This window comes from Mytilus edulis, chromosome 8 (assembly GCF_963676685.1).
Source record: "Mytilus edulis chromosome 8, xbMytEdul2.2, whole genome shotgun sequence".
Lineage (NCBI taxonomy): Eukaryota > Metazoa > Mollusca > Bivalvia > Mytilida > Mytilidae > Mytilus > Mytilus edulis.
In genome coordinates, this window is record NC_092351.1 from 29,956,046 (window position 1) to 29,983,928 (window position 27,883).

A 27,883-nucleotide genomic window follows, 5' to 3' on the forward strand; every position below is an offset into this window, starting at 1 on the left:
AAATTTCCATGTTTTCTAGCTTGCCATTTGGGATTGGTAGTTTCAGACGGGCAAAATATTTCATTCATTCATTGATTTTTCAGAGAAACAGACGTTTACTTTACATGAGAAACTATGGAAAAATATTTAACAGCAAAAGAGGTAATTAATTCATTGGAATCTGTTTTTTATAAATAAAAAAGTATAGTATTCTTTAACATTCATACACAGATATTATAGCTATTTTTTACATTGACCATACAACACGTGTAGAAATTATAATTAGAATTAGCAATGGAAAATTTCCAGATCTCTTTTCAAAAATTAAATATAAAAAAAATAAAATTCATGTGATTTCATTGTGCTAGAAATGTTTTCAGTTCTTATGAAAATTATGTTGCTTATAGAAAAGTTATTTTCCCCAAGATGTCTTTATAAACTGTTTAGTGTAATTGGATACCCTGCATAATTTTATTGGGGTTTCCATAGAATAACTCACAAGGTCAAATCTCTTAATTATTGAAAATTATCAGATCTAAAGTGAAAAACGATGTGGATTAGGGTGTCCTTTAGTAATGTCGGTATTCATCAATTTAACTTGAGGACATTTTTCTTCATCTTGAAAATAGTGCAAAGTCTGTAAATTTTCATGAACATGATTTTACTTGTAAAATATTTGTAAGTTAAAAATGATTTCTTTATTTTGTATATTGTCCATTTCTCTGTTAATAGTACACTTTTTATGTACTTGGAGACGGGACAAATTATTTTGTTCATGACCCTCCCCCTTTTTCCCCATTTTTTTTTTGGGGGGGGGGGGGGGGGGGGGGGGTCTGTGACATGATAACAGGAGGGGGGGGGTCTGTGGTGACATGATAACAGGAGTGTTATTAAATATGTATTTACCACTACACAGAAAATTGAAAATACTTGAAATCATAGGACAAAAATAAATGAATTTGGAAAAAAAGGGGGACTAAGAAACGTACCTATACATCTTTACGTTATTCTTCTTTTCTCCACAGTTATTCTTTATACTATTGCGCCACATTATTTTTTCGGGGTCTATTCTGTAAATCCCTTCCAAACCCTCATGCAAGCCCTTCAAAAAAGGTAAAAAGTTTATTTGCTATAATTTTCACATTATATACGTACCTCTCAACATTTGGGAGCAACTTAATAGATATTCCCTTTTTTCATGCTCTACTAATTATTAGGTTTGTGAATTTCCTCATATTTAGATATGTACTATCAGCATGATCAGCTTCCCATTTAAACCTGACCTTGAAGAGGGGGGGCGAGACCATTTTCGGGACGCCGGGATTGACCGATTTTAGCAACGGGAAATTGGGATTGCTTTTTTTAAAGATCGGGAATTCGGGATAGAAAAACATCGGGATACGGGAAACCCACGTTTTTAGCCATGGGAAATCGGGATTTTTATGTTGAAATATAACGGGATTGACAAAAAACTGTACCTTGGACAGATAAAAGTGCCATTTTCATAATACTTCAATCCGAATCGCATCTAGAAACAGAGTAGATCCAGATCTTATTGTTATTTTCTGCTCGTGTTTATGCCCCACCTACGATAGTAGAGGGGCATTATGTTTTCTGGTCTGTGCGTCCGTTCATCCGTCCATCCGTCCGTTCGTTCGTCCATCTGTCCCGCTTCCGGTTAAAGTTTTTGGTCAAGGTAGTTTTTGATGAAGCTGAAGTCCAATCAACTTGAAACTTAGTACACATGTTCCTTATGATATGATCTTTCTTATTTTAAAACGAAATTAGACTTTTGACCCCATTTTCATGGTCCACTGATCATAGAAAATGAAAGTGCGAGTTTCAGGTTAAAGTTTTTGGTCAAGGTAGTTTTTAATGAAGTTCAAGTCCAATCAACTTGAAACTTAGTACATATGTTCCCTATTGGTTGATCTTTTTACCTTTAAGGCCAAATTAGATTTTTTACCCAATTTCACGGTCCATTGAAAATGGTAAATGATAATGCAAGTGGGGCATCCGTGTACTTTGGACACATTCTTGTTTTAAAGTAACCGTAGCCAGTGCCATATATTTTATATCCACTGTACGTGAATGAAATGCTAACCAAAATTCATGATAAATGTCTAATCTCCTTGGTATTAGTGTCGCTCTGATTTAGAGGATCAGTATACCCAAAGAGGGTGGTAAAGGTTTTTTTTTCGTGCAACGTGTTTTGCCATTTTTAATTTCAACCTCCCGTGAAAACAGTTCGTGCTTCACTGTGAAATTGGTAAAAACGGCAACGTGCAAGCAATTTTTTTATTTTTCGTTCATCGTGAAATTTGAATTTTATTTCGCGTTTGTCCGTGAACATAACGCCTCTTTACAACCCTTCCCAAAAGTTAGACTTGCTTTGGATATTTTCAATAAGAGTAAGATTATGTAAGACCTAAAAGAAAACACATGTGTTTCCGGTACCCTTAAATATATCTACCCCAATTTTAAGTACCTATAATCTAACTCTACAACTAAAGTTTTTTGGATGTTATGTGGACAAGCACTTATAAAGTCAGATTTTTTTTTCCATATGAACCAGTCAAAAACGTTTGAAAAAAAATTAATTTTGCTTTCCTACCTATCCTAATTTTTTAGGGGATGTTACCTGAAACACCTGTATTTTTTCTTGGCCTTACTACACAGATAATTTCATAGACACAGTCTTCTCTATAATCGAATATCATATAAAAATATTTATGACATTCTACAATTTTGAAGAAAACAAATACCCCAACTTGACGTGTTTAAAATGTACGTACTGAATATATTGTTCAAAATGCAGAAATTCAGGAAAGCAAATAATTAAGAACAACATTACTCAGAGGGTTTAATTTTCAAAGTTTACCAGGACGGCCTCCTTTAAAAGATGTGTCAGATGTGTCTATTCGTTACCTAAAATAGTGGAGGACCTCTTTAATAAATAAATGGTGATTTCTTGTTTATCGGGATCGGGATTTTTAACAAAATATGTCCGGGATTTCGGGATTTTCTGATATTAAAACCGGGAAATCGGGATGAGACCCCCTCTAGCCCCCCCTCCTTGAACATAACACCAGTCAGATAGATTTTGAAGGACAAATGTATAAAACATTAAGACTTGTTTCAAAAGTCATGAAGTCATCAGGTCAGGAATAACCACCAATTGGTGGATTATACCTCAATTGGTGCATTTTGAAGCACTGTTAATGATTTTCCTCTATTCGGAAAATGACTTGACTTGAATACATGCAGTTCTAGTCTAGTTTAGAAATGAAAATAAGGTATAGACACTAAAAATAAGAGTAAGTCAGATTATTCGAAGCTCTAAAATAAGGTCTGAATGAAACATTTAGTCAAGTATTATACACTTTATATTCATATTCATTTATTAGTACATGTTTTTTTTCCCAATTTAAGAAGGCATTGGAAGATGATAGTGATTCTTCTCCCATGAACAGCCAGTCCAGTATTGAAAGTGGAGATGAAAATGAAGAACGTGGAAACTGGTCTGGAAGACTGGACTTTTTCTTATCATGTGTTGGTTATGCTGTTGGCTTAGGGAACATTTGGAGGTTTCCATATCTGTGTTATAAAAGTGGAGGAGGTAGGACAGACTACATATATTTATAATGATATAACATTTTATAAAGTTCAAATTTATTACAGAAAAAATAATATCAAATTGAGACTGGGAGGAGTAATTTAATTCAACTATAAAGTCAATTTTGTCTTGTTTTACATGTCAAATGCATCAAAGAAATATTTGGGAGCACTTTTCCTTAAAAACTACTTAAAGGTACCATATATATACCATAAGATGTGTGTTAATTTATCTAATATTACAGGCAGTATGTACATTTTGTATATATTTAGGAAAAGGATTGGGGAAATTTTATCAACAGATGACAATTTTAAGAAAGAATACATTATTTTGATTTATTCCAGGAGCGTTTTTGATCCCCTATGTGATATTTTTGGTGCTATGTGGTATGCCTTTATTCTTTATGGAAGTCAGCTATGGACAGTTTGCTAGTCTCAGTCCTATTACTGTATGGAGGATGTCACCTCTCTTTAAAGGTAATTAATAAATACATGACAGCTAGATATGAAGAGTGTGTTTCAGATAATAGATCAAATCTTAGTAAAATTCTAACACTGATTAACACATGATAAAAGGATTTTGATAACAAAACTTGGCAGTTGATGAATAAACATTTAGTCATGTAGAACTCCCAACACTAGGTATTGAAGAGAAAGGGATTTATCTTTTAGGTATTTACCTTTCTAACAGCTGACAATAAAAAAAAGATAGAAGAAAATAATTGGTCAAGATTAAATCAACTGTGAGGCATTATTTTGTCTAAGATAATTATTTTTAATTAGATAAAATATGATCACCATGAATAGGGATTACCGGATAAAGGGGAAGGTCTTATCTGTAAGACTTCCTAGGATGTGTGGTAAATCTTTTCCTGTAAACAATTATATCACAGCATTATTAATATTGGCATGCATAATATAATAGATTTTATCAAACAATTTTGTTCTTTTTTTTGGCAATTCTTGATAATTAATGTATGCATTCTTTGCAATCAGACACCTTTCAATAATGTTTTCCTGGTAAGTGTCTGTCAAGCTTCATGTGGTGGTATTAGAGTTGCTAAGCAGGCACATATCAAATAATTCATCAAAGGAAGCTCCAGTTTAATCTAAAAAATTAAATATGTTTAGTCAAAATTTAGAGACAATTAGAGCTCACAGCTGCCAGCCATACAACATTTTAGGTTACTGCCAAAGTCATATTAAACTCATCTTTGTACCTTGGCAGGCTGGTTCTAAGACTCTTTATTTACATTGTTTGTATGACATTAGTATAATGTAAGTGGTTGAACTAGATGACAAATAAAATGATGGAAGTGAATAGTTGTTTTGTAACTATATAGATATATTCTTAGCTATGTTTTTGTATGTTCAGATATCGGAATCAATAAACTATGCTGGATATTCTTTAACATTGATTGTATAAACAAAAGGTCAAGTTTAATACGTCATATTTTTGTTGTGGAGAATGGAAACATGTTGTGAATCAGCTAAATTTGTATGTGCGTCATCCATTTATGAGGGAAATAGATATTATAAAATCAATTTGACAAATTGCTATTTTTATAGGCTATTACTGTTATAAAATAATATACTGTGTAGAAGAAACTTTGTTCATTTCTTATTTATGTGTATTAATATTTTGCATAGATCATTAGAATTAATATACAGTGATTATTATTAGCTCACCTGTCCCACAGGGCCAAGTGAGCTTTTCCCATCACTTGGCGTCCGGCGTTGTCGTCGTCGTCCGTTGTCCATAGTCATTAATTTTTACAAAAATCTTTTCCTCTGAAACTACTGGGCCAAATTAAACCAAACTTGGCCACAATCATCATTGGGGTATCTAGTTTAACAAATGTGTGGCGTGACCCCACCAACCAACTAAGATGGCCGCCATGGCTAAAAATAGAACATAGGGGTAAAATGCAGTTTTTGGCTTATAACTCGAAAACCAAAGCATTTAGAGCAAATCTGACAAGGGGTAAAATTGTTTATCAGGTCAAGATCTATCTGCTCTACAATATTCAGATGAATCGGACAACCCGTTGTTGGGTTGCTGCCTCTGAATTGGTAATTTTAAGGAAATTTTGCAGATTTTGGTTATTATCTTAAATATTATTATAGATAGAGATAAACTGTAAAGAGCAATAATGTTCAGCAAAATAAAATCTACAAATAAGTCAACATGACCAAAATTGTCAATTGACCCCTTAAGGAGTTATTGCCTTTAAAGTCAATTATTAACAATTTTCATAAATTTTTATACGACCGCAAATTTTGAAAAAATTTTCGTCGTATATTGCTATCACGTTGGCGTCTGCGTCGTCGTCGTCGTCGTCGTCGTCGTCCGGCGTCCGAATACTTTTAGTTTTCGCACTCTAACTTTAGTAAAAGTGAATGGAAATCTATGAAATTTTAACACAAGGTTTATGACCACAAAAGGAAGGTTGGTATTGATTTTGGGAGTTTTGGTCCCAACATTTTAGGAATTAGGGGCCAAAAAGGGCCCAAATAAGCATTTTCTTGGTTTTCGCACTATAACTTTAGTTTAAGTTAATAGAAATCTATGAAATTTTGACACAAGGTTTATGACCACAAAAGAACGGTTGGGATTGATTTTGGGAGTTTTGGTCTCAACAGTTTAGGAATTAGGGGCCAAAAAAGGGCCCAAATAAGCATTATTCTTGGTTTTCGCACAATAACATTAGTTTAAGTAAATAGAAATCAATGAAATTTAAACACAATGTTAATGACTACAAAAGGAAGGTTGGTATTGATTTTGGGAGTTTAGGTCCCAACAGTTTAGGAATTAGGGGCCAAAAAGGGACCCAAATAAGCATTTTTCTTGGTTTTCGCACCATAACGTTAGTATAAGTAAATAGAAATCTATGAAATTTAAACACAAGGTTTATGACCATAAAAGAAAGGTTGGGTTTGATTTTGGGAGTTTTGGTCCCAACATAATAAGGGGCCCAAAGGGTCCAAAATTAAACTTTTGTTTGATTTCATCAAAATTGATTAATTGGGGTTCTTTGATATGCTGAATCTAACTGTCATGACTGTGTATGTAGATTCTTAACTTTTGGTCCCGTTTTCAAATTGGTCTACATTAAGGTCCAAAGGGTCCAAAATTAAACTTAGTTTGATTTTGACAAAAAATGAATCAGTTAGGTTCTTTGGTATGCTGAATCTAAAAATGTACTTAGATTCTTGATTATTGGCCCAGTTTTCAAGTTGGTCCAAATCGGGGTCCAAAATTAAACTTTGTTTGATTTCATCAAAAATTGAATAAATGGGGTTCTTTGATATTCCAAATCTAACTGTGTATGTAGATTCTTCATTTTTGGTCCTATTTTCAAATTGGTCTACACTAAAGTCCAAAGGGTCCAAAATTAAACTTAGTCTGATTTTAACAAAAATTGAAATCTTGAAGTTCTTTGATATGCTGAATCCAAAAATGTACTTAGATTTTTTATTATGGGCCCAGTTTTCAAGTTGGTCCAAATCAGGATCTAAAATTATTATATTAAGTATTGTGTAATAGCAAGTCTTTTCAATTGCACAGTATTGCGCAATGGCAAGAAATATCTAATTGCACAATATTGTGAAATATCAAAAAAATTTTTAATTAGAGTTATCTTTCTTTGTCCAGAATAGTAAGCAAGAAATATCTAATTGCAAAATATTGTGCAATAGCAAGATTTTTTTTTAATTGGAGTTATCTTTCTTTGTCCAGAATCAACTTAAATCTTTGTTATATACAATATACAATGTATATTCACTTTTTACTACCAACTGATAAATTAAAATAATCTTTACCATTCAGTGATAACAAGCAGTTTTTTTACATCTTAATATTTTATGATGTATTTAAATGAGTAGTTATTGTTGCAAACTCCATTAGAAATTTTAATTGAGATTAGTTTTGGAATAAGGGAAAGGGGGATGTGATTAAAAAAATTGGGTTCAATTTTTCTCATTTGAAATTTCATAAATAAAAAAGAAAATTTCTTCAAACATTTTTTTGAGAGGATTAATATTCAACAGCATAGTGAATTGCTCTAAGAGAAACAAAAATTTTAAGTTCATTAGAACACATTCATTCTGTGTCAGAAACCTATGCTGTGTCAACTATTTAATCACAATCCAAATTTAGAGCTGAATCCAGCTTGAATGTTGTGTCCATACTTGCCCTAACCGTTCAGGGTTCAACCTCTGCGGTCGTATAAAGCTACGCCCTGCGGAGCATCTGGTTGTAAATTTTTACAAAATATTTTTCACTGTAATTACTGGGCCAAGTTCATTATAGATAGAGATAATTGTAGCAATAAGAATGTTCAGTAAAGAAAGATCTACAAACACACCACCATCACCAAAACACCATTTTGTCATGAATTTATGTGTGTCCATTGTTAATATGCACATAGACCAAGGTGAGCGACACAGGCTCTTGAGAGCCTCTAGTTAATGGATAACAATGATAAAATGCTCTTATAATTTTCTGTTATAACATTTTGGACTCATTTTGAATTAAATTTTGATATATACTCATCCTCCAAATTACAGTGTAGGTATCATGATGAGCTGTAAACAACAATTTTGTATTCCCTGAATTATCAGACAACTGAAGACATATAGTTAGTATTTAGCCAAATGCTCCTGGTCCCTTAGTAATATCTGAAACACTCAAACTACAAAATTGTTCATGATGAGCTATTTAAATTACTATGAACTGATCAATTGTGAAATCACTCAGATGTGTCGTGAAATATCATACATACAATGTGGATACATTTGTATTATTCTATTCAGTATTGAAAAAATCTTTTGTTCTGAATAAACAATACAAACCATTATTCTTTGTAAAATATTTGATTTGTATAGGAGTGGGAGCGGGGGTGTAGTATATCAACCAGTATGAAAGGGGATTATAATTGCAAGAATGAATTTACTTATCCTATTATGTTTATTTATTATTCAACAATACAAATAGCCTACCGTTTGATCTTTGTTTAGCTTATAAGTACATAATGTATACAGCACATTTACCTTAAGCCCTGTTCAAATATAAAGATGTTAGACCTGTTGCATAATATGTTCTTATTTATATAGAGCAAACATTGGTTAATAACCATACAAATAAGTGCATTATGACTTGGAAATGGTGGTTTTCATAGAGACCATATAGGCTTGAGAGACAGCCTTGTACGAATTTTGGCTCCTCAAGACATTAGATAATTATTTGTTCTCTAAAAACTATCAATTCTTAAAAAAAAAAATATGAAATGATTTTAGAAACCATTTCATCATTTGAACATCATAGAAAACAAAGCAATTAGTGGGGTTTACATCATATCTCAAATAAAACAATGCTCCTGACATCTGATTCTTCAACTTAAGACTTTGGCAATTGTAGCCCACAGCTTTTAAAAATTTTGTAGCCCACATATATATTCCTATACAAGAAAACCAGAAATTTAAGTAGCCCTGGAATAAAACTTACTGGCCAAGCGCACTAAAAGGTGATAACTGAATTTAAAAAATCACTGAAATAGGTGATAATGGAATCACTTGTTTAAGTAGTACTCCTGACTGCTGACGTCATACATGTTCTTTTTATTTATGCAGACAGTCCTGAAATAGTTGTATAATCAATATGTACATAATTGTACTGGTAAGCTTCATCACATAGAAAACAGCTGATGGAAAATTCCCATTACTTTGGTAGCTAAAGCTGATTATATTAAATAAAAATCAATATGGAGTCTGAGATTTCTGGTAATCCTCAAACATTACATCACTAAGCAGCCATGGAAAATTAATTATCAGTAATAAAAGAGGATCTTTAGGATCATAATGGAGGCAAGGCAAACGAAATATTTTAAAAGTCTACTTGAAGAAAGAGATCTGTAATTATATCTTGATTTATCAGACTAAGGCATGGTGATGTCATGGCCATTTAAAGCATTAAACTTGAAAAAAAAATCACAATGTACGAAATGTTTTCATGGTTGATAAATTTATAACATAAAAATTGAACCCAACAGTGCCTCTTCCCACTACATGTATTTGTTTAAATACTTCCTTCCCTAAAAAGTGTATTGTTCGTTAAATTGAAAAGTGATGTTACTTTTGGGTAGTGGGGAAACCAGCCTTTTTGAGCATGCAGGACATGCATGTTCACCAAAATGTTATTTTGAACCCATAAATATGAAGGTCATTAACCCGCCTTACAAAAACATTATTTATGGATGTTGTGTTGACATTTTCTGTCATAACTATTAATTAATTGTTCATGGTGAAGTTATTGTTTCTACTTATGAAAAATTTAATGTTGAAAAATTCCTTTCCGTGTAAATAATATGTTTGGGGAAGAGATATTTGAGAAATGTGTTTTATTTTTTTCCTGGAAGTATTTGAATTTTTAAAAATTGTAAATAGAAATATGAATATCAGGACTTAAGAGTCCAATTACATTTTACAGGGGTAATGGAAAAGGAAATAGAATTTTATCTTGAATTTTTGAATAAAAGTATTGAGTATAAAGAGTCCAAATTACATTTTACATGGTTTCATGAAAAAGGAAATATTTTGTTTTAAATTTATTGAAAAGACCAAGAAAATTCTGGCCTATTACAATATAGTTATAAGTTCCTTAATGCTTCCTAATGTCAAAATATCACCATTTTATAAATTTACTGGAAAAAAAATGTATGTAAGAGTATAAAAGTTAAAAAGATATCTAGAGGCAGTGGAATCTTGATTAACATGATTAACAGATTAAGTTCAATGTTAAAAATCAACATAAAAATCAACATGTAGATGACAAAATCCTATCTTGTACCCATTAGTTTATGGTAAAGTTACATGTAATGGTTTGGTATGGAAAACTTTTGGAAAGTTCATTTAAATTGAGTGGCTCAGGTTGAGGAACAGTTGCTAATTGATTTAAGAATAAATAATTCTGATAACAGGACACAAGAGTAAAATTTTTTCTAAACATTTGAAGAATAGATAGGGGGGATATGACCTTTATTGGGACTCTGGGATCAAGTGTTTATAAGCGCTGGATTTTGGGATTGACCCTCTCTGGATCTGGGAATTCTTTTTTCAAATTTTGGGATGTCAGGACTTCAATTTATTTAAATTCAGGACCTCAGGATTTCGTGTTTTTTCAACCTGGGATTTTTGCGATCTAGACCCCTCTTACCCCCTCATAAATGGATATTTTTTTTTTTTTTTGCTGTGATGTTGCAGCCTCACAACATGATAGTTTTATTTACAAAAATACACTATATTCCACTCTGTTATTTAAGAGGTAATTTAGTGATGTAAAATGTTTTCTCTATTAGGCCAACTAAAATTAATAAGTAGATTTTCATCCAAATTTTTGAAAAACATGAGGCGGGTGGGAGGATTTTATTTTTTAAATTTTATTTCATATGAAACCCTTGTCACAAGTTCTTCATACCGCAGGGTATAATGCTAGTGGAAAACAAGCTTGTATAATGTATATACATGTTGTATAAGGAATCTGACACTATTTTTTAAACTCTTAAATAAAAATCCCCGATTGGCAACCACTGTAATACATGTAATTGCCGCTTTAGAAACCTATTTATAGTATACATCAAAGGGATGAGAAATGCTCTCTTCAGTTGGACTAGACCTACACCAAATTTATTTTGCTTTCTAAGCAATGGTTTGTAGTCCACATAAAATCAATAAAATGTATTGGTACAATTGTATGCAACACAAGTATTATGAGTACAAAATAAAATGTAAACTCAGTGTGGAAAGTAATTATGTGATGTAAAACATGAACTTAACCAAAAAGTAGTTTTTTAATGACTAAATTGAGGGTATTGGGACAGTTACAGAGGGTGTTTGCTATTTGTCAACAAAAACAACAGCCATGGGTAAATATAAGGGAATTAAAATGCGTGTTTGTCAACTTTTTTTTCTCAATATACGGTCATAAATCAAACAAATTCGTGCTTGTGTCAATTTCTTTAATCCAGTCATATTTTTTGTACCAATTTGTTCTACGATTCTTGCGCTTTGGATATCATTTACAGTCCAAATTTCCTGACACAAAGTCATCGTATGAATAAAGAAAAAACACGGTTTTCGATTCACTTGTGACTACCGCAATTTGCGTTAAATGACAAGGCGTTTTACTCGTTACTCGAATATTTCATGCCCTTCTCGTTATCAATCTCTATTCTCAGTAGCTGTTGTCATAATAGAGCAGCAGAATATGTCGACTCAATCATATCGTTATTAGATTACTCGGAGGAATACAAAAACGAAATTTGAAACAGGAAGTGTTGAATGAAACGAAATTATCGATGGTTCCCGGTAACAGACATGATAAAATCCGGAAATCGTATTTTTGTTAAATAAAAAAAATCGGGGCGGGACGATTTCAGAGGGGCGGGCGGGGATGAAAATCTAGCAATTAATTTTAATTGGCCTTATTTAATTGAAGAGGGAATGGCTAATAATCTGCATTGTGTTCTATTCAAGGCTATAATAACCTGTATTTTGGCTTATTATTTAGTAGGAGAAAATAATTCACAGCTGAGCCTGATCAATGTCAATGTTAATAAAATATACCTAGGGTTTAATTAGTACAAATATCCTTTTAAATTATTACTTTCAGTTTTTACATGCAAAATGTTTAGTTAAGTTCTGTGATATAATTGTTTAAAGTACTCAGTAAACTTTTTAAAAAGATTTTTTTATTACCAGTTTAAACTCAGCTGAATTATAATTGCACCTGTAAGCAAACCCTGATTTATATCCAGAAAGCAGAGGTCAAACAATATATTATAGAGGTCAAACTATATATTATGGAACATGTATGATGTAAAACAGATTAGTTATACATGTACATGTAGGTACTGTTGAAAGTATGAGTCATTAATTGGTATAAAATAATGCACAGACAGAACTTGTATAGATTACATGAACAGATAAATTATAAAAGCAAAATGAATATGCTTGAGCACACACATGGATAAATTAAGTACAAAAGTGCAAAAATATTATAGGCTGAAAAGTTAATCCTTTGTCGAGACAAAGTTTTAAGTTGGCTTAATTTCCGTACTTTTAGCAATGTCTGAGCAAAATGATATTTTGGATTATTGTACTCTACAAACATCTGTAATCATATACCAGTACATGTAGGTTAAAAACATTAATAAAAGGTTTTAAAATTCTCATAAATGAATGACTTTTATAAATGAAAAAAAATCTTTTAAATTCATGGCAACAAAAGAAAAATTTCTAATAAAACATCCATTTGAACTGGTGATATATCTTTAAACCTTGATTGATCACTAATGCCCAGCATAGCAGAGGCAGGCTTGATGATTTTGAAGTATTTATGACTAATGTGTCCTTATCTTAGGATAGTTGATGTTAAGAAGATGATGTAACTTTTTAGGGGAATATAAATTTGTACTCTAGGCATTAGCCCCATTTATGTATTTTTAAAGCTAAAGTTTTGATGTAGAATATGCATAGAAGAATATTCGCAAATTGAACAGTTATGTTTATTAACTTACTCTATATTAGAATATTGCTGTTGCCAAATTCTTTTGCATGGAATTACCTGTATAGCTCATATATTCTCTTATTTTTGTTTTGCAGGTGTTGGTTACGGTATGGTTATAATCTCAGGGATAGTATGTGTTTATTACAACATTATAATAACATGGACATTGTACTTCCTGTATATGTCCTTCAGAGCGATCCTGCCGTGGAGCAGCTGTGATAATTCTTGGAACACGGAGAATTGCTACTTACATTCTGACAACGAAACCACCGATGTAAACTCAACTTCTTTCATGTGGAATGCAACTTCTGTTGGAAATATGACACATGAATTGTTAAAATATGTAAATACAACAGATATGCTTAAAAATGAAACAGTGAAACAGATCACGCCCAGTGAAGAGTTTTGGGAGTAAGTTGCATAACTAATTAACGTGCCTGGCACAGTCTCTTTTATATTCTGATTTGGCCAAATTTATTTTAATATCATATAATAACTGAAGTACAGCAAAAAAAAAACAAGGACTAGAAGAGTTTTTTTTTATAAACTTATCAATTGAATTAGAAAAGGATTTTTTAACATGAAGAAAAAAACTTATTTATTGAAATTACAATTATTTTAGAGAACACAAAATAAGTAATTTCTAATCCTGAATTAGAAAAGGATTTTTTAACATGAAGAAAAAACCTTTATATTTATTGAAATTACAAGTAAGAATATTTTATAGAACACAAAATAAGTAATTGCTTGCAGTCACTTCATTTGATCCTTGGTGGATAATTGTCTTCTTATTTTTATATGTATTAAAAAAACCAAAAAAAATCATAAGAAAGAAGAAAAATTTCATATATTGAAATGAAAAATAATATTTGTACTTATAATATTTCAGGAATCGTGTGTTGAAGATGACTGATGGGATAGAAAACTTTGGTGGCATCCGATGGGAGCTGTTAATATGCCTGATTATTGCCTGGGTTCTGGTGTTCCTCTGTCTCTGTAAAGGTGTTAAGTCATCTGGAAGGGTAAGATGTGTTCCATATGGTTTTTAAGTGATCCTTTGGATGTGTTCTGTTTGGTTTCTATCAGTAATCCTTTGGCTAAATGATTGGTACTCATCACAATTTTACAAAAGTTTGAAGTCAGTATATAAATAGAATTAACATATATTGACTTATAACTTTTGCAAACACATGATGTCAAAATTTCTCTCCAGCGATAGCTCAAAGGGAGGTAATCCAAGAAAAAAATGATGGTATTTCAATTGCCTGATAATGTATATGAAATAAACCTGAAATTGTCTTGAACTCACTTCATGAGAATACATCAAACTACATATTCTTAACATGTGTCAACATACTTCATGAGAAAATACACTGTAAAAAAAGCTGCCATCACTGTTTTAGATCATCAAAATGTTTCAGTAGTATCTATAGATGTGCAAGTAAAATCCACCAACAACAAAAAATGTCTGCTAATTTGGTAGCACAAATACTAATGTTGACAACCTGCACCTCTCTCCATAACACAATATGATTATGTTGGAAAAGTAAAGTATATGAACTGTTAGGCTACTGTATTTAATATTTTATATATAGGAAGTGTGTTATATACAAGTGAAGTGGTTTCCTTGTTATACTGACTACAATAATCTCATTATATTTGTTGACAGGTTGTGTATGTTACAGCCACATTTCCTTACTTGGTTTTGTTGATCCTATTGATACGAGGAGTGACTTTACCAGGGGCATCAGAAGGGCTCAAATTCTACCTCATTCCACAATGGGAAAAGTTAGCCACATTTCAGGTAATGCCCTAAAAATACCATGAAAAGTTGGATTTAAAAATCTAATCATTTGCTTATTACATTATATTTTCAAATTGTTTTCAAGTATTTAAATAGGAAAGAATATGAAATCAGAATCATTTTCTGTATTTTACTGCAATTCTACAAAGTTTTAACATTTCTGTTTTTTGGGCTTGATAAACCTGTAAGTCTAATGTAATACATTTCAAAGGCTCAAATGCTGTAGGAAATAAATCATAATAAATTGAAGTACACAGAAAAAAGATAAATACATCAATGTTTTTGCACATACTTTACACTACATATTATAAACAATTTAATTTACCGTTCTATTTATAGGTGTGGGGAGATGCTGCAGTACAGATATTTTACTCTGTTGGTATGGCCTGGGGAGGACTTATTACAATGGCTAGTTACAACAAATTCCACAACAATGTATATAGGTATGAACACTTCTATAGAACAAGAAAAGCTTGCTTTCATTCATGAAACTTCTTATGTTACAGAAATAGTCAGTTTGAATATTATTCATTTAAGTATAGTTCCTATGGGACTGAGAAAATTATTTTAAAAATGCTACTTTTGCTTCAGAACCTAGAAATTTGTAAATAATTATCCAGTTTCACAATGGAGCAGTTCAAATATCACATTTTTCAGTACAAAACAAGAAAATTAAATAAATTTTAAATCACTTTGGCATCCACCTTGGGTTTCTCTACACTCTTGAGTATTTTGAGTCTTAGAAAAAAAAGAGTAGATTACTCTCATTATCAACAAGCACAATTTAGACTAATTCTGGAATTGCGCCTGTATACTGGTATATGAGATGCAGGTGAATGTTGGCCTTTAAGTTGCAAATAAGTTCTTAAAATTGAAAATGGTAATGTTTATTTTCTTTGTATTTATAGAGATGCTATGATAGTGCCATTGATTAACTGCGGAACCAGTATCTTTGCTGGACTAGTAATTTTCTCCATTCTTGGATTCATGGCCCATGAGACGGGTGACAGGATTGAAGATGTTGTTACACAAGGTACATATATGTTACAAACTTGAGAAGGTCTCATTGTTACAAGTCATTTTCTAAATTTGAGTTATCTTCCTGTGCCCAAAATTGTAGTTGGACAACTACAAGAAAATATCTGAAATCCATAGTATTGCCTTCCAATTCTTAAATATAATGCAATGTTTAATTTTAGTTTCCTTGAAAAAATAGATGCAATTTTTAGTTTACAAGTACTTTGGATAAAATTTGTTATAAGGAAACATAAAGATATCCTTGAAATATCAAAATGAACATAAAGGCAGTGCCTGCTTCTCACAAAAAAATGTAGCAATGTTTTTGAAGGCTTATATTATTGATATTTATTTATTAATGTTTCAGGACCAGGTCTTGTGTTTGTTGCATACCCAGAAGCCGTAGCTAAATTACCCATTTCACCATTGTGGGCAGTGCTATTCTTCTTGATGTTACTGACCATTGGACTGGACAGTCAGGTAACTTGATTTTCTGTCATTGCAATTAAGAATTCTGATAAGATATAAGTTGTACACCAAATCACAGTCATTTTCTCTAAGGTATTGATTCACCCTGCTAGATGCTGTCAAGGAAATTAAATTTTTCTCTTGTAACTTTCAAATCAAGTTGGTTTTTTTTACATAAAGGTTGATTAGTTAGTGACCTTTAACCTTTTCAAATATTGTCTTTGTTTTCTACTCACTTTTTTAAAAGATACTTTTAAAAGTAGAATTAATTCATTGATACTACTTTTTGATTGCATTGAATTGCCTTTCATCAATGACAAACATTTTAAGGTTATTTCTTTTAAATACTGTTTGGCCTGTGTAATTTTTTTGTGAGATATTACTGAGTGTTCTTTTAACTAACCTTTGCACTTTTTCCTTGTGTCTAGCTCATACTATTAAAATTGCACCCAATACAAAGAAAATAATTTATTTATCGTGTTTATAGAATTTTAAAGTGTTTAATTATTGAAAAAGAATGCCAATATTTCGCGATTAAACAAAACAAAGCTGAACATCATGAGTTGACTGATAAGGCCTCTATACTCTTTATGAATTATGTCATGTGACTTATGACATGTGACAACTATTTGGTTTTAATGGTAAGTTTTATTACATTGCAGAAGTTTCTGAACAAAGTAAAATAAAAAAAAGATTCATGCAAATTTGAAAAAAAAAATAACCATAAATTTAAGAGTGAACCACATGGTTAATTCAAATATTGTTGAAAAAAAAAGCAAAAATACAGGGGATGATTTTAATTTTGGTACAAATGTATAAATGGGTTTTGCATAAGAATCTAAGAATTATATTACTATGTCATGAATAAATAGAAAAATGTAAAAATCCCTGTTTTCTCCTTATTTTTGTGTACTCAGTTGTCTTAGATTTGTTGACAAATTTTCAAAATTAATTGCTGATTTAATATAATTTTTCAAAAAGTATCTTGGGAACTTTTTCTTGGTTTCTTCTCATAATTGAGATTTATGCATTATACCATAAGCAAGGGATGAAACCAATGATTTAAAATCAAATACTTGGAAGAAAATAAAAAAAAAAAATCACACAATTTTTATCAGTTTCAAACTTTGTATAACATCGCAAACATCGTACAACTTATTACTCAAATGTTTTAACCAATCGGAACTGTCCAATCATTTTAGTTTTTTGTTATTGGTCAACTTATGATGTCAGTTTTGTATGAAGACTGTGATCTGGTGTATTTAGTTACAAGTTTTAACGGAATAGATGACACATACATACCTTACTATAGTTACATTTTTTTTTAGTGAACATTTTCTACTTTCTTTACAAAATGTCTTTAAATTTAAAATGTAGTGTTTTTTTTTTGGTTTTTTTTTGCAATGTTAAATTTAAAGAAAATCGTGTTAGATATTTTGTCAATTTATATCATAATTTAATTTTTGAAGTCAAGTTAACTTTCAAGAAAGATTTAAAAGAGATATAATAATATTTCCAAGTAATTCTAGTGTAAATGAAAACTTCATGTAATCATATGCTATACTTTTCTAAAATATCTTGATTTTTTTTTATAAATTTCTGCAGTTTTTATGTCATCTATTCTTACATCATTCTTCTTTCCATTCTCATAATCATAAGAGTTTTTGATAGTTTTCAATATAAAAGAAAATTGTAGTTTATGGGCAAATATGAAAATTATTTATGAAAGGAAAATGGGATTTTTAGGGATTTTTTTTTCTGATCTTCTAAATTTATTGTCTAATTTGCTTCAGAATTGTAAAGTAATTTTATCTCACGACAAAATTAAATGAATGAACTATCAAATTCTCTTCTCATTCACATTTTGTAAAAGTAATTTCATGGTATAAATGATATTAAGATTTTCAAAGCAGATATAATCTGCCCTAAACATTGAGCAAAGAATAAAATATCAGAACTTTTACATATTTATTAGAAACCTGAAAAATGAATTATTAAAATTGAATTTTCGGAATAGATTTGACCATGGAATTACTTGTATTTCACCTTATTCTTCTTGTCTTGGAAGCATCTGAATAATTAGATCTTAACATGTATTTTTGATCTTTATATAATAGATGTATCGACTTCAATCAACGTAAACAGGTAAATGTGAGAAAGGGCTGAGAAAGAGGGTAGAGGGTTAACCCAAGTCTCAACATATTAGTTTAATGCTCTATACTCTATAGACAACATTTTGAATTTGTTGCATCAAAAGCAAATTAGATTTAAAAGATGGTTTTGGAGTCTGGTAAGGGATTTTTTAGGTAAATGGGTAAAGATATTGTATTTTTGAAATTTTCTTGATGAAACAGTACGGAAATAAGAAAATAATTTTTGCACAATTTCATATATCCTTCTGTTAAAACTAGAATATAAGATGTTAGGCTTCTGTAACTGAGGAAATTTTAAGAGGGATCATAAGTACTTTTGAATGAATATGTTTTTTGTAAACTTGGATGATTGTACGAGCAATGTGTGAAAGTATAAAATCGCGTCCGTGATGCAGACTCAAATGGAAGTGTGTACAAGGCAGGTTCCAGCGTTAGTCATAGTAAGATGTAAAGAAATTAGTAAAATGGGAAATTGGGGGTGTAGGGGGGTCTTTATGGGAGGAGGGTGGAATGGGCTATCTCCCCTGTGGGGAAAAGGGTATACAACACAAAGATCTGTATATGGTTTCTTTAGGTGGTTGGGAGTTACCTAGATGGGTCATTTATACTATTATAGTTAATATTATATGGAAATTGCTATTACTGATTAACTAGAAAATATACAGGTGAAATGTTTAGATGATATTTCTACCACTAAAACAGATATGCTCCACACAAATTTGGGGTTATCAAATTAATAGTATTATTGTCTTTATCTGTATGTTTTCTAGTAATTATTTACTGATTGCCTTCTTGTTTGTACAGCTGCATGCATATTGCCTGGAAGAAACAGGTCATCAGAAAACTTATAGTTTTAAGATTTCTAGAAAATTAATTTGCATACAAAATGTACAAACTAGAAGGCAGTGAATTTAATTGAGTATTGTAATGCTAATGGTCATAATGACAATTTTGCTCTCACAGAACTGTGGTGTCCAGAAGAAGACAGCATCCTGGGTGCCACAGATGTTTAACCATAGTATGATTATCAACTGTTACTATTGTCAAAACAATATTTTGATAAAGGGGAGGTAATCTGCATTTTAATTCTGATTACCTCCCCTTAAGTTTGATAAAATTCTCTGATAAAAATCCAAGTAAAAAGTTCTAAAATACTGTTTTGATTAAACATATTTATACAAATTTTAAATTATTGTAGGATGTTGTTTTTAAGCGGATAAGCACTCATATTTATTGGTTTTGAACTTTCTAACATGGAAAAAATAAGCTTTGTAGTAAAGACATTGCTTGATTGTCAAATGGGACTATGGTTTAGAAATGAGGAAATTGTCAAAATTTTGAATTGTATAATGTAACAACTGTTTTATGCTAACCCATCAAATTTAATTTTATTGTACCATTAAATATGGGTGCTTCAACATGTAGATAAAAATCAACCCACAATTTAAGATTTTGAAAATGATAACTTGACGTTTTTGAAATTTTATATTAGATTATTTATGTTACAGCGGATTCCATTGAGTGTGTAGCCAAAGGTAATATCTTTGGTTAGCTTGCTTGTTAGCTGAAAGTGAAGTCATTATTAGGTGAGGTATACTACCCTCCTTCAAAAGTAGCATAATCCAACAGACAGATAGATGTTTTTCTCTAGGACTAGTCTATTTTAGTCTATTTATAAAGTAGGGTAGTTTACCTAACCTAACAATGACTTCACAGTTCAGCAAACAAGCAAGCTAACCAACGATATTACCTTTAGCTACACACTCAATGGAATCCGCTGTAATGTTATTTGATAAATCTACTGCGCATTTTGTTTAGTAGTTTAAATAGAAATGTCAGTCTTATTGTGGGTTGATACATTAAGCTGGGAAATTAATTTTAAAGATAAAAGTTTTATAAAAGTTTTGCCTTAAAGTTATAATTATTTTATTATATTAAGTCAATAATGAAAATAAATGCTCAATTTTCCCAGCTTTTTAAGGAATTGACAATATTAAATATTCTTGTGCTAATGAGTGACTTTTATTTTTATTTTAGTTTGGAATGTTTGAAACTATGACCAGTGCATTCATTGATGAATTCCCAGAATATTTAAGAAACAGAAAAGTTCTGTTTACAGCAGGCATGTGCTTTGTTGAATTCTTACTTGGACTACCATGTATTTTTGAGGTAAGGATTGTCTGCATATTTTATTAATAGGTGTATTTGAGGTCAGGCGTGGGAGAAACAGTCCAAGGCATATTCATCAGGCACTTACAATTTTGTGTATATACCAATTCATAATTTAAAATTTTATGCAACAGTGTAATATCCTGTTAGGAAGTTCTAATGAAATACTCTAAAAGTAATTACCAAAATATTTAAGTATATAGTTATTTATCGGAGTTTTGAATGTAATGAAAGAATTGATGATTTTAAGTGAAAATACCACTTGTGGTTAGCTGCTTGTGTTTACACATTACATTGATAATTTATTGGTTTAATTTTTCACAGGGAGGTATCTACTGGCTACAGATCATGGACTGGTACTGTTCCACTTTTTCTCTAATGCTGTTATCTTTAACTGAATGTGTGGTTATTGGATGGATTTATGGTAAGTCAACAATAATTAGAAAATTGTGTATCATGATCATATACATTTTATGATGGTCAACTATGAGAAGAAGAACAATATTGATAGCTTTTAACAAGTTTCAGATTACTATAATTTTGCCATTTATTTGCTTTATATTTTTTATTGAATAACAGTATCTAACATATTTCTTTCTTCTAATTTGCATAGAATAACAGAAAATAATGAAAAAGATTATGTAATTTATTTAGACATAGAAATTGTGTGCACTTTAAATATAAGAGAACTATGATGCGCTTGCTTCTTAATGCTTACTTTTCAGTAATTAAAGTTGACCCTACTCATTAGAAAGCTAATGTTATAAAAAAACACTTACTCTTTATACAGGTGCAGACAGATTCTACATGGATATTGAGTTGATGATTGGATACAAACCAACAATCTGGTGGAAAATATGCTGGAAATATATCACTCCAGTAGTAATTGCTGTACGTATGGATATACAATTATATATCAATATAAATAAGATGTACTATGATTGCCTATGAGATCACTCTCAACCAGAAACTAAATGACATAGAAGTTAGCAACTATAGGACACTGAACAGCTATATTTAAGATAATGATTTGAATAGATGCTGATACATTATATATAAAGAATTTTCATCTTTCATACAAATAACTTGTTAATAATCTACTGTACCCATCTATATTTATAGTTTAGAGTTTGAGACGAAAACAAGAAAATTATTTTAAAACATAGCTAGGAACATAACTTGCTGTTTTAAATATATCATTTAGAAGTGGTAGGAGACACACATCATTCTCAGAAAACTGGAATATATATTAATTTTTAGTGATGTACACCTCCTTCACTCTCTCTGCCTTCACACTTGTACTATACTGTCAGCCTAATATTTGAACTAACAATGTAAACATCAGACTTGGTTTATATGTTAGTTACATGTAATAATTACCTGACAAATGTTACTTTTTAACAGATTATTATTTTCTTAGATGAGATCATAAGTCTGAATTGGCTCATGTGATTTGTGATTTGCTGGCTTTTGACCATGATTTCTTTGAAAGTCAGAACAAAGAAAAAGATAATTCAGACTCTTCAATTTTGTTCCAACATGTCCTCGTTATTTTAAAATTCAGTTAGTAATTAATATGTAGTTGAAACATGATAATTGTATTTTTTATTGTAGTTTGTATGGTTGTTCAGTGTAACACAGTTGAAACCTGTTACCTACGGTGATTACGAGTACCCATCATGGGCCATTGTCTTAGGTTGGATGTTGGGATTGGTGTCGTTGGTACCTATTCCTGTTTGTATGGGTGTCGCAATCTACAAATGTAACGAAGGAACAATATTACAGGTGAGCAAAATACCATATTTTTAACTGGATTTAAAAAGGGAAAATTAGATAATTATTTGAGGATGTATGGCAATCAGGCAGGCAGCTGTCAAACAGTGTCTGTTCAATAACATGAAAACCCTTTGATGATTTTTTTTCAAATTTAGATATGCTTATTGTAATATAATTCAAAATACAAAACAGAAGAATGATTTGAAGTTATTTGATTGAATGTAACACAGTGTTTTCCTTTTTTCACTAAGGTAAGGTGGGTTTTTTAAAAAAATAACTTGCAACCGGGTGGTTTTTTTTTTAAATGTCCAACCTTTTTTAATTTACTGTGGGTGCACGTGGGGGTAACAGAAATAAAGATTAGTATAATATTCACATTTTATGGAGTTGAACAAACATAAATAGAAGTTGTCATATTAATTGTCAAATATTCTTTGATTTTATTTTTTCAAAAATTTCTCTCTTTTATCTCTTCTTTCATTTACAATTTTATGCATCAGCATGGATTTAAGGCCTTTCGATCCAGGTTTCTGTTCTGTTTCTTGCTTTTGTGCCGTATTTTTGGCACACAGAACAGTAGTATCCTTCCTCTGTGACTATAAGTCATTTGAAGTCTTGCTCATATTTGTCTTCACTTGCGTGTCTTTTCCGTTGTTTGGTTGATTTTTGTTCAATTTCCACAACTTCAACATTACTATCAATTTTATTTAACTTATTTGGTCTAGTATTTTCCTTATCATCATCGTCATCTTCCTTTCTTTTCACCCGATTGATTACTGAAAACATTGAAATTTGACGATTGGACGCCATCTTTGTCAATGAAAACAAGGCGGGATTAGTATTCAAATTTTAACGGTACGGAACCGAAAAAAATCTGGATTTAAAAAAAAAAAGCCGACCACCTACTAAAATCGAAAGGTGGTCGGCTTTCAAAAGAAGGTGGTCGGCACACCCGGCTTAAATGACGAATGGAAAACACTGTGTAACATGAATGTTTTTTTTTGCCCCATCTAAAATAGTAAAGGGACATAATGTCTTATGGTCTGTCTGTCCGTCCTGTATCAGTTTAAAGTTTAGGTTTGAGGTAGTTTGTGGTTACATCATCTTAATACACATGTTATGGTTAACATATTTGTAAGGGTTTTGACCCAGATTTTACATGAGAATAAGATAAAGAAGATGTGGTATGATTGCAAAGGAGATAACTCTGGCTAGAGACTAGTATTATTTCAAGTATGATGGGACCAATATTATCTGAACAACTTTATAAATTCTATCACAAAGTTTTTTATTTCATTTATTTTTACACAGAACTATACCATGTCAATATCTATAACACATTTAAAATCTTCATTTAAATTTGAATAATAATATTCCAATGTATAAAGTAAAGCTTAATAATCATGTATGGCAATAAGTGCAGTTCTTAATTTGTCTTTTTTAGAGAGTCCAAAAGTTGTTGAAGCCCGATGAGTCTTGGGGACCAGCAGTAGAGAAATACAGATTAGAGTATGAAGCTTCAAAAGAGTCCAGTTCGTCCACCGCACCTATATGTATATCTTATAGAACTGACATTGTTAGCTTATCAGATGTTAAAAAGCAACCTGAAGGACAGAATTTTGTTCTATGATGTGTAAATGGATAGATAGACATTTAATGATTGTTTGTGAATATTCCACCATTTTGACATTTGTATGTTGATTAGATCTTGATTAGTTATGCTTGTGCTATCTGATCAAAGGGTTGCACATGTGCACAATTTGATAACACAATTACACATGTGCACTAAACGATAACACCGTTACATATGTGTTCTCTGTGCTGTCAGAGACTACGCAGGATATCAGAGTTGTGTGTCGTATATTTGAAAAGTTGAATGTAACAAACTAGCTGAAGGACTTTATGTTCAAATATGTTTACAGAATGGACATAAAATGGTACTATTTGAAATCTCAATTATTAGATCTGTTAAACATCTGTATCTGTATGTTTAAAAAAGTTAAAGTTCATGCATAACATGGTATCTGTTTTGATATGGGATCAAACCTATTGACCAATTTCCATTTATGCGGAGGTCTTTACTTCAGAATGAACAAAGATTTTTAGAAAGTTTTAGTTTATTAGATTTTATATTTGAAAGTTTTACATGTGCAGTTGAGAGTGTTTTTTGTATTTTAATTATTGTAATATAAACTTTGTCACATTACATTCTGTTATCTTCATAATTAAAATAATTGAGAATGGGTACACAATCCAAGCTGTGTTCTTTCATAAAAGGTAAAGGTTAATTTTCTTTGGCTTTGTTTCATTTGTTTTAAAATTTAGACTCTGAATTCAGAAAAGTTTCTCTTATGTGAATGAAGACTGTTTTATTTATCTTTGGAAATGTAAAGTATATCTTAATTAAACTGTCTATTTTGCAGATTTCTCTTTTTATACTTATAACAGTGTGAAGGAAACTGTTCAGATTTTTAATTATTTTTTTCTGGTTTTAAACTTTTCTTTACTTAAATATTGTTTAAAACATGTAGTAGTTTTATATATGATGTCTATCATGTAGTTTGGACTTTTTTGTATGTCATAATTTCAGGAGCAATGAATTTTCCAGCATTAATTGTTTTACATTGTTTTTAATGTAATTTATTGTCACATTTGACTTGAAAAATTGATTTTTAAGTCACATGGATCATTTTACTCAAATGTAGAATTTTATTTGCAGTTAAGAATTTGATTTTTAGTAATTGATTTATTTCAAAACTTTTGTGAGATATCCTATATTTAGAATTTCTACTTGTTTTTAATTCTTACTCAAAGTCAATACATGTACTTTAAAAATAGAAGATACATCTTAGCCTGAACAACATCATACCCGTAGCCAGGGGGGTTCGGACGAACCCCCTCCCCCCTTGAAAACAAATTAGCACTGTTAAAGTCAACGTTCTGTTTGAATTGTGACAGTTGAGTTCGTGAGTCCAAATAACCCCCCTTTGGAAATTCCTGGCTACAGGCCTGAACATTGTGGCATAATATGAAATACATATTGAAATATATGCTGGTATTTTATTATTTTAATAGTGTAAACTCAATATCATACAGCAAATTCTGTCGATTATATATATTTTTTTACTTAAAGAAATTCAAACATATCTTAAATTTTGAAACTTTTTAAAAGAAAAATAGAAAACATCAAGTTTTGATGTTGTCAACCAATTTGAAATATTGTTAATTTTGGAAAGTATTATAAAAAATGATCTATGAACTGTTGATTATGTTGTAATTTTTTTTACAAAAGTTATATGTTGATCGTAATACTCCTTAAAATTTTGTTTGTTATTATTATATTTTTTACATCTGTTGGTAAAGTTTGCTGTTTTAGATATTCAGGTCCAGAACTCTATGCTAAGATCAATGCATTACTTCTTTTGGTTTTTTTTTAATCCGACATAAAAACTTTGAATATTCGTGTAATTGTACATTTTTTGTTGATTGTTTTATGTCTCTTTAGATTGTTTCACAGACTTAATTACTGTGAGATCAAGGTTAGAATAGTATATATAAAATTTACATTCGGCATCTGAATTTGTTATAATGAAGTTACAATGTTTTTTTGTCTGATAAGTTCAAAAGTTCATATTTAGAAAATCTATAAAAGCTATGAAATTTTTATATTAATTTTAAAGATTTTCATTGGCTTATAGTTTTCTTGTGTTGGATAAAAAATAAAAACAGAATACAATGTTAGCAAGACATTAAAACCCAAATTTGTTTTGAAATTACTAAATATCATACCGTAGTATAGGATGGCAGCATTTACAAACCAAATATAAAAAGTACAGAGCTGACTTGTAGTTAAAAAAATCTGTTATTTACCTTTTGGTAATTTATTTTTAAAACATAATGGAATGTCAAAGAAAATTGACTTCTTTGTTGTGAATTACAAAAATTGCCAAAATTAAGATATTGAATATATACCCTTAGCATTAATTAAGATCACCATAAAACTTAGTTGTTTTTCTATTGAATTTTAACAGCATTACTATGCTTGACAGTAGGATATCATTAATGCAGTAACAAAATTCATTTTAAAATATTTTTTTATTGAGATTGTGACTTGATGTTAACAAAAGACCATGTTCTGATAAAATTTTTGTTTAAATCCAGCTAGTAAAGGCAATGAGTTAAAATATAAACATTATATTTGATCCCATTGTAATGAAATTAGATTTAAGAAAAAACCTTACCGGTATTTATTTCTTGTATAATTAAACAACATTTAGTTTTGGACAGTAATCTTCATGTATCATATTCTTCAGGTTAAATCTGAGGACTGAAATTAATCAAGAAGTTATTTGAATTTATATGACTTACAAGTATTTTTCGTAAGAAAATTATGTGATAAAAATTACTGGTTAGTTCTTATGGTGCATGCATATAATCAGAAAATTGCATTGCAGAGTCTTGAATCAAGATTTTGAGTTTACTGAAATGAAAAAAAGTAATGCACAAATACAGTTAAGAATTATCTGCTATTTACCACCTTCAACAAGTTATAAAACATATGACTAGTCACTTGATATTTATTTACTGTATTATGTCACCAAATAATTATGTCATTTTAGGTCTGTACTGTTACATAAATAAATAAAATGAAATTTACATTTTCTCTGTGTATTATGTTTTTGTGATGGAATACCATACTGAGAAGTAATGAGATGTGAAAGGGACAATTCACAGTTTCTTAAAGCTTGTTAGGTCTTCACCAGCAAGTTAAATAAAAAGGTAAAATTTCAAGTTTTTCTAAATCAAAATGTGTTTTGTCTGTTGCAAGTGTTAATAGATTGCTGTCTTGTTGACAGATATTGCACATCTTTCCATAATTTAAGAAATTACCAAACATGCTGTAAATTATTTTATCAGCATAGCCATAACCCTAAAACTTAGAGTAACACTAAACATGATTGCATCCATTTAAATTGAATTAATTGTCAACTTCTTCATAACTTGCCATGCACCTAGAAATGGTTGTGAAGTTTCATCTGGTAACAACTTAATGAAAGAGACCTAACTTCAAATTTCCTTTTTGTATATCAATATTTAAGCAACAATTCAAATGGGGTGTAATTTTGTAGTAGCTTTTAAGTCTTCTTCAGGACCTCAAAATTTATTTGGACATCTTCATGATAATTATTTTGTTGACTTCTATGAACACCCTGCTTCCTTTACCAAAAACAAATTAAATTACCACCACAAAATAGCACAATAGATCTGAAATTGTCATTCTGCATCAATCAATCAATCTATTACTATTTGGTAATTATACCACTGCTTTAAAAAAGA

At 30.6% G+C, this 27,883-nt stretch overlaps 1 protein-coding gene across 2 annotated transcripts; it reads left to right on the forward strand.

The window, feature by feature from the left end:
- On the forward strand, nucleotides 1-27,209 carry LOC139485314 (sodium- and chloride-dependent glycine transporter 1-like). Of its 2 annotated transcripts, XR_011655291.1 has the most exons (15): nucleotides 1-141; nucleotides 3,412-3,598; nucleotides 3,940-4,071; nucleotides 13,255-13,570; nucleotides 14,049-14,181; nucleotides 14,829-14,963; nucleotides 15,303-15,406; nucleotides 15,872-15,996; nucleotides 16,348-16,460; nucleotides 20,639-20,770; nucleotides 21,095-21,194; nucleotides 21,561-21,661; nucleotides 22,385-22,555; nucleotides 23,991-25,397; nucleotides 25,554-27,209. XR_011655291.1 is itself a non-coding variant. In XM_071269728.1 (14 exons), the coding sequence occupies exons 1-14, from the start codon at nucleotides 115-117 to the stop codon at nucleotides 24,174-24,176; spliced, it is 1,962 nt and encodes a 653-aa protein (XP_071125829.1). In that variant the 5' UTR covers nucleotides 1-114; the 3' UTR covers nucleotides 24,177-27,209. The 2 variants fall into 2 exon arrangements, 1 of the variants encoding a protein (XP_071125829.1); XM_071269728.1 differs by having other exon boundaries at nucleotides 23,991-27,209.
- Nucleotides 27,210-27,883: the final 674 nt, after the last annotated feature.